General features: G+C 44.2%; 1 protein-coding gene across 1 annotated transcript in view; it reads left to right on the plus strand.

Moving 5' to 3' along the window:
* The window catches only part of ASB7 (ankyrin repeat and SOCS box containing 7), a 50,634-nt gene extending 46,174 nt beyond the window's left edge, over positions 1–4,460 (plus strand). Inside the window, exon 6 of the mRNA XM_046009647.1 lies at positions 316–4,460. Within this exon, the coding sequence (XP_045865603.1) occupies positions 316–455 (140 nt within the window). The 3' untranslated portion in view covers positions 456–4,460. The remainder of the gene's footprint in view (positions 1–315) is intronic.
* The last annotated feature ends 3,009 nt before the right edge of the window (positions 4,461–7,469 follow it).

Here is a 7,469-nt window from a genome sequence, read left to right on the forward strand (position 1 = left end):
CAGAAAAATTGGTTTTAGTCTCTGTCCAAAAAGCTCTAACTGGTCATCTGACATTGAGCAGTTGCTCAAATCCCTGATCCCTTGAGTCCTTAATTGTAACACAGAGGTGAAAATATCCATCCTCCCAGAGTTGTGAAAAGCATCAGATGAGACGTCACAGGAAGAGTAAGAACCCGTCTGGTCCTTTGCACTGGTCTGGGTGAAGTCTGTAGAGAGACATGTCCCTGTGAAACAAACAGTTCCTTTCAGAACTGAAAAAACCTTATATATTATACTGTATAGCTTTGTAACAGTTTCTTTTTTCTGTCTTTTTAGGACAGCCCAGAAACTTGCAGGACCTGTGCCGAATTAAAATTCGACAATGTATAGGCCTTCAAAACCTAAAGCTACTTGATGAACTACCAATTGCCAAGGTCATGAAAGACTACTTAAAACACAAATTTGATGATATCTGATGCACACACAACTGTGAGCAAGATTAGGAGTTATATTCCAGATACTTAAAAGGCTTTTTGCCTTGCACAAAGTATATCCTATGCAATTTCTGATTTGCTGTGAAGTCAGAAAGCAGGTATACACTTTTAGGTATTTCGTTTGTTCGTTTGTTTGGTTTTCATGGTCAGGGGAGGGATTTTTTTATATATATGAACACACACACACACACACACACACACACACAGCACACGCTTGAAGGTCTTAATTTGGTTTCTTGGTCCAAGTTTAAGAGGTCCAAGCTTTCTATACGATACTGCATTTATGAAAATCGTTTTTCTGGAACGACACACGTAGCATTGGAGTGGAGAATTTCCCCTTTTCAAACGTATGGTTTCATGGGCGTGCACGACGTTATCAACCAGCAGAGCGCTTGTTAACCGGTTGGAGGCATGGTTTCACCCAGGGGGGTCCTGGGTCCTACTGGAAAATGCCGCAAGAAATTTTTAAAGTAACTCCGTCACCTCATTCATTTTTAATGAGTACAAATTGGCCGTTTCAAACTGTTCCTTTTCCTAATCACCGTAGCTCTCAGATGACATCAGTCCAGTACCTCTGCTTTCCTGTTGGTGTGCTCTTGTTTCTAACTTATTTTTTTAACAACTGTAGTACACTACCTGCCCAGAGACACTGGATCTCAACTTCTGTCTCTTCAGCGAATCGTGCTTTTAAAACAATTAATGGGCACAAAAATAACTTTATAAAGCCAGTGTATTCTGTTTTTAAAACAGTGCCTCCCATGCAATACTCTTCCTGGTGTATTTTATCCATTATTTCACCCGCTGTTTCTCATTCCACAGCCGGCATTGACAGGCCCGTGAGAGCAGGAACCGCTCTCTTCCCTAAAAATAGCCCAAAATATTGTTTAAGCCATTAGGCTTTACCGGTTAAATAACTTAGGGGTGGTTTCATGGTGTTTTTTTTTTTCTTTCTTTTTTTTTATTCTTCCCAGTTTAAAAAAAAAAAAATTCTAAAGGGTACAGTTTCTATGGGTGCACATCTGTAAGTCTGGTTAATTCCTAATATGCTAATTCAACATTTCCTGTCTATTTTTTTAAGTTTATGCGCAGTGAAGCTCTTCGGGACAGTTATTTTCTTTTCTGGGTTGCTTGGGCATATGTTCGCAGTGTAAACACGGTTATGATAAAGTGTCAGTAACAGTGGGAAAGGTTCCAGAGACGTGAGGGATCTACGCTGATGCCCTGGGAAACGTGTCCTGTGCTTGATCTGTCATCATACTAGTTTCAGAAGAACCTTTCCAGATATCCCAGTATTGTTCTCCGTGCTTTGGGCGATTTCAAAATATTTACACACTAGTAATAAATTTGTTATCAGACGTTTACAAGATGAAGGGCTTCTCTTGTCTGAATTTCTAGTTTTGAGTCATAAAGTCCAAAACTACTTCACTGGGAAAAGGATCACTAAACAGAATGGAGCATCTGCCCAGGCTTTAACTTTCTTTAGGGCGCCTCTCTCAAGCACAGGGTCTGTTTGTTGGGATGCTGAGTGGCTTTGACATTGGTGTATGTGATTTGCTCGTGCCTCGGCAGAGAGCACGGGTTCCTAAAGAACGGGCAGCTTCGGACAAAGAAGGATTCGGGGGGATCGCTGATGGGGTACGTAGACTCTCTTGCAGGGAGCAAGTCAGAGTACAGCCAGTTTGGTAAACCATTCCAAAACTAATGGGAGCCTGACGGATAGAATTGGGTGGTCTCCCGTCTCCAGAATGTCCTCTTCTGAGAAAGAGTCCCTCCTGCAGCTGAGCTTATCCTTTCCACAGTGCCCAAGTCAGATCTGAGACATACTCGCAGTGTCAGAAACAGCATGGCCAGAAATGAATGGAGTGTTCCTCCCGACTCCGACCCCAGGCCCGGGGAGACAAGGAGCTGGGAGGGTGGGCACCCGGGACCCTGCACTCCCAGCAGTGATAGGAGCATTACCTTCGCACGGGGCTTGTTTCCTCAAACGTGTGTATTCCTTTATTCAGGTAGATGAAAATGGCCTTCTCTCCCCCAGCCATTCAGAGGTTTCCATACTAAGATAGCCACTGAGTTTGAGTCAGGGAATTCCAAGTAGAAAAGATCAGATAAAGGTAAATTCTTTGTTCTGCATTGCTGCTGCGACTTCAGGAAAAAAAAAATTATGAGAGCTCTTCCTTGGAATTGAAATTTCTATTTAATGAGAAAGTGTATAATTCCATTATTTATTGTTGGAGGTTTGATTTACCTGGAAACTTAAAAAGAATGTTTTATTTTTGTTAGTAAAATCCCAATCACATACCCCGTTTAACCATAACTAAAATTTTAGTCTCGAAGGTGGTGACTGGCAGAACGTAGGGATGAACGTGCAGGTCCACATTTGAATTTAATTGGCAGAGACGCATCGGGTGGTCACATAATGAGTAGGGAGAACAAGTTATTTTCAGAAAACCGACTGATTGGCTTTTCCAGAATCTTCACTGAAATGTTCCGAATATTATCAGATTTGTCGCTGACCCTTCCATGTTCCTTTTGAAATTTATTGTTTAAGCCTATTCCTAAACCTTTATAAAAATATATTTGGCAAGTACACCAAAGAAACCAACTCATAAAAGATTATGATCATTAATGAACTACAAACCTCATCTTTTGAAAACAAGATTTTTTTTTTCGTGTGTGTAAATATTTGTGTTTATAAATGTACAGCAGAGTTAAGAGTGTTTTTTAGATTATTTAATGCCCATATCTCTAAACTATTTACTACAGAATAATCCATGCTTGTTAGTTTGGAGGACTTGACTGTTTTGTTTTTTGAATTCATGATCCGTCATGCTTGGAACAGCATTTCCGCTAGAGAATTCCGTGTTCTGGCAGTAGCAAGAGTACACATCTGGAGCACGAGGGGTCTAGAGTGATTTGTCAGATGCGCACCCTCAGAGACAAGAACGTATAGTTTCCTTACCAGAGTGGACCAGCCGCAAATGGAGATTCTAACTTTTCCCGCAGAGTTGCTCATTAGCCCAGAATGTGATTGGGATGAGGCCCTTTGCCCACAAATTTAGCTTTCATGTAACTCCTAGTGTGTTATATCTTAATGTATTTTGTTCTTCCTTTGTAATGTAAGTTTTGCTTTGGGTCAATTTGAATTAAAAAAAAAAAACAACTTAAATCTGGTTTAAAAAACCGTATCGGAATCGTGTTTTATTTCTAGTCTGCCTTAGCTCTTTAATACTTCAGGCTGTTCGGTGAAAAGGAGCCAAGAGCTCTCTTTGCCTTCATCGGCGTTTTAGATCCTCGGGAATAGTGTTGAGAGCAGAAGAGAGAAAACAGCACCGTCGTAGATCAAAGAAGACAGTTCTTGCCCTCTCCCCGGATCGCAGTTTCCGCTGCGTTCCGCACGGACCCACAACAGGCCCGTGGCATCCTCCAGCGGGGCTGAGTGAGCCCTGAGCCTTTTGGGGCCGATGGCCACTCTGCCTCATGCCTGCCACACCTTGACTGAGCACAGTTAGGATCACAGCGTTCCTAAGCACAGCACAGGAGAACGATGAATCAGAGGTGGTTTATTAGCCTGCAGGAGATAGAAGCAAGACAACTCGGATTCCACGCTCCCTTTATGTAGTCTCAACACGCTTGGTTCAGGAGAGACTTCATGCGACCGTGAGTGACGGTATTCTAAGGAAAAGGGAGGCCAGACGCCGGAGGTGGAGCACCTCAGGCAGAAAAGTCAGTATTTTGCAGTTCAGCTTTGTTGCGAACTCGTCCAGGGTTTGGCACAATCGAAGGCCAGGAATGGGACATTTGAAACGATTCTTAACGATCAGCAGGGGAGTTCAGATGTGAAAAATAGCTGTGTTGCTTGGAAATCTTGAGGTCATTCCTTTTCCAATATGATGTAAGTAGCGTATTGTTTTTTCAGCTGACAGTTTACAAAAATGGCTTTCTAGCTATAGATAAAACAGATTATCTCCTTGATAAAAAAATTATATATACACACATATGTGTGTGTATATATGTACATATACATATATACATATATAATATATATAAAATACACATATATAATATATATATAATATATAAATATATTTCCATATCCTCTGGAGCTGGGTTTCAGGGAAGAAAAAAAGTGGATTTGTATCCTCTGCCTGGATTTATGTCGCATCATGTCACTGTGTTCTCTTAACGTCTTACAGATTCTGATGTTAGAATTTATATGAGCTTCAGTACCAGTAAAAAGTTTGAAATGTCCACTGCCAGATACTGGCCTGCAGGCCCGAGTTGCTGCAGACTCCTAAGCTAGAAAAGTCATTTTTGTCTTTATGCTGTCATGAATTGTCATTACCGGTGAGGTGTCCCGAGTCTTCGAGAACGCAAATGGAGCGTCAAGCTGGATCTCATGACTTTTCTTGTATGCTGCTGGTGAGCAGGAGTCAAACTTCTGTGCTCTATTTCTCGAAGATCACGATGCATTTTATAGTTCTCTCTTTATGTCCTGGAAGAATGCTGTGATGCCTGAGCAACAGTTAACGTTCTGAATCCCATTGAAAAAGACTGAGGTGATTTGCAGAAGGCCCCATAAGAGCTCATCGATGTGGGCCTGGAACCCTGAGTTAGTGCTTTTGGCTGCACTGCTGTCCTGTTCTCCTGAAGGAATACCACACTCAGTAGTGAGATGTGCCCTTTGCATTTCATTCATTCCTTGATCCCCATGGTGCCTTGTGCTGACTTACTGTTTTGTATCCGCAGGAAGTGGTTTAGCAATTCTGAAGACCCATTAGGGGCAAAGGATCGGATTCAAGGCGGTGATTCTCTTCAGTTGCAGATAGGACCTTAAGAAAAATTCATATCATGCTTGTGGTTATTATAAATACATTCTGAATCTTGGGTTGCTCCAGCATTTTACAAATCACACTTAGAACATTGTTTTATGTTTCCTTTTTTTTTAAATTTTTTAAAATTTATTTATTTTTTAATTTATTTACTTATTTGACAGACAGAAATCACAAGTAGGCAGAAGGGCAGGCAGAGAGAGAGGGGGAAGCAGGCTCCCTGCAGAGCAGAGAACCCGACGTGGGGCTTGATCCTGGGACCCTGGGATCATGACCTGAGCTGAAGGCAGAGGCTTAACCCACTGAGCCACCCAGGCGCCCTTTATGTTTCCTTTTAATGAGGAAATTACTTTTACTTTAGTTAAGTGGAACTTTTTTTACATTATACCAAGTAGTAATGAAGTGATTCACTTTTCTGTGAAATGGCATTTTATGAATCAGAAAAGAGCTGGCTTCGTTTGGACAATGGGACTTAGTTGAAGTGGAGAGACTCAGTCACGTGAGGAGCAGTCTGACCCTTTGTGACTGACACGGAGGTACTCCAGCTGCAGATAGTTCCTATTTTATCTGGCAAACGGAGTCACATTTTTCTTGCTGCTCAGGCTTGAGCTAATGTTGCTTTTCTTCCTGATAGTTTTGGGTCAGGTCACTGCTCAGTTTTCTTTTTCTTAACAAAAAGAAAAAGAAGAAGAACATTTGTAGGGCACGGGCTTACTGTACATGACCACTTTGGCCTTCCGGGTTTTCTCTCTTAGTTCTGGCCACTTAACCCTTTAGTGAAGCACGTACATGTGCATGGGGTATGGCCTTGGCCTCACTGAGTTGCTTTGGTGTGCTGATTTTTAGAGCTCCCAGAGCGCTGGTTTTTTCCTGCCTTACCTGGGCAGAATGATAGCTGAATATCATTTAGGAAGAATATTCTAGCAAACTAGTCGGAGCTACGTCCATCTACCATCTTGTAGCACCAGAAAGGAATAGGTTGCATTTCTTCCTGGTTTGTTACCGATGCTCTTAAGAAATCATTTGCTGTGGGATGCCTGGGTGGTTCAGTTGGTTAAGCATCTGCCTTCGGCTCAGGTCACCATCTGGGATCAAGACCCGAGTCAGGCTTCTTGCTCGGCGGGGAGCCAGCTTCTCCCTCTGCCTGCTGCTCTCCTGCTTGTTCTCTCTCTCTCTCTCTCTGACAAATAAAATCTTTTTAAAAAAATCATGTGCTGTAAGTCCACTGTACAGTGAACTCCTGGAGGACAAACCTTAGGTCTTAACGTGCCTGAATCTCAGAAGATAGTTCTGGAGGCCTCTAAGGAAACCAGGGTCAAGTGGGTGAGAGCATCAGCATTTCTCAGCACCAGATCTCAGGTAAGTGCAGTCCCGATTCCTGCCACCATTGCCCTTTGCTGTGCCTTCCTCTTAACCCTCTGTCCTCCTCCTCCCTCCGGCCCTCCGCTCCCCCCGAGCACCAGGCAGTGGACGCACACGATCCACCATCCGTGGCGCTCTGATGGCAAGCTTCCAAAGAGAGACCACCAGACTCTGCAGGGAATTCTGCCTACCAGGAGACTGCCTGCCTGTGATCTGGTACAGTGCGTGGAGCTGAAGGATCGCAGTTCCCGTTGGGGCAGCAGACCCTCCGTGCATGTCCAGTTCAGAGCGTGCCTGCGGACACGGAGCCCTGACTCCCTATGTGTCTCCGTGGGCTAGAGCTGTTCTTGGACAGAGCTCTCCTCCGTTCTCGGGGCAGCTAGATGGGGACCAAGGCAGAGCCCCTGGCCCATCACCCCCCCCCACACACACACGCATACACATGCTCTTCTCCACTTTGCCACGTACACACAAATCGAATCACTTTCTCTGGAGCGGGAAAGCACTGGCATAGTTGGCCCATCCCGTTCTTTAACCCCTTCTGAGCGCCTCCCTGGCGTAAGGCCTCACCTTGTCCTACACCACCAGTATTTTTCCAAGGACTTAATCTCGTCCAGACCCTTTTGCAGGTGGGAAAGCTGGGCAGTTGAGAATGGAAGCAATTCGGTGGCTGTGGCCCCGCATGGAGTGGCTGGTGGGCAGGACACAGAAGCCCCGGCTTCCCTATTCAGCCCCGACGTTCCCTGCCTCTCCCTGGCCCAGCCGGCCCTGCTCTCGCTGCCACCAGCTCTTTCCCACGAACAGA

This window comes from Meles meles, chromosome 6, assembly GCF_922984935.1.
Source record: "Meles meles chromosome 6, mMelMel3.1 paternal haplotype, whole genome shotgun sequence".
NCBI classification, from domain to species: Eukaryota; Metazoa; Chordata; class Mammalia; order Carnivora; family Mustelidae; genus Meles; species Meles meles.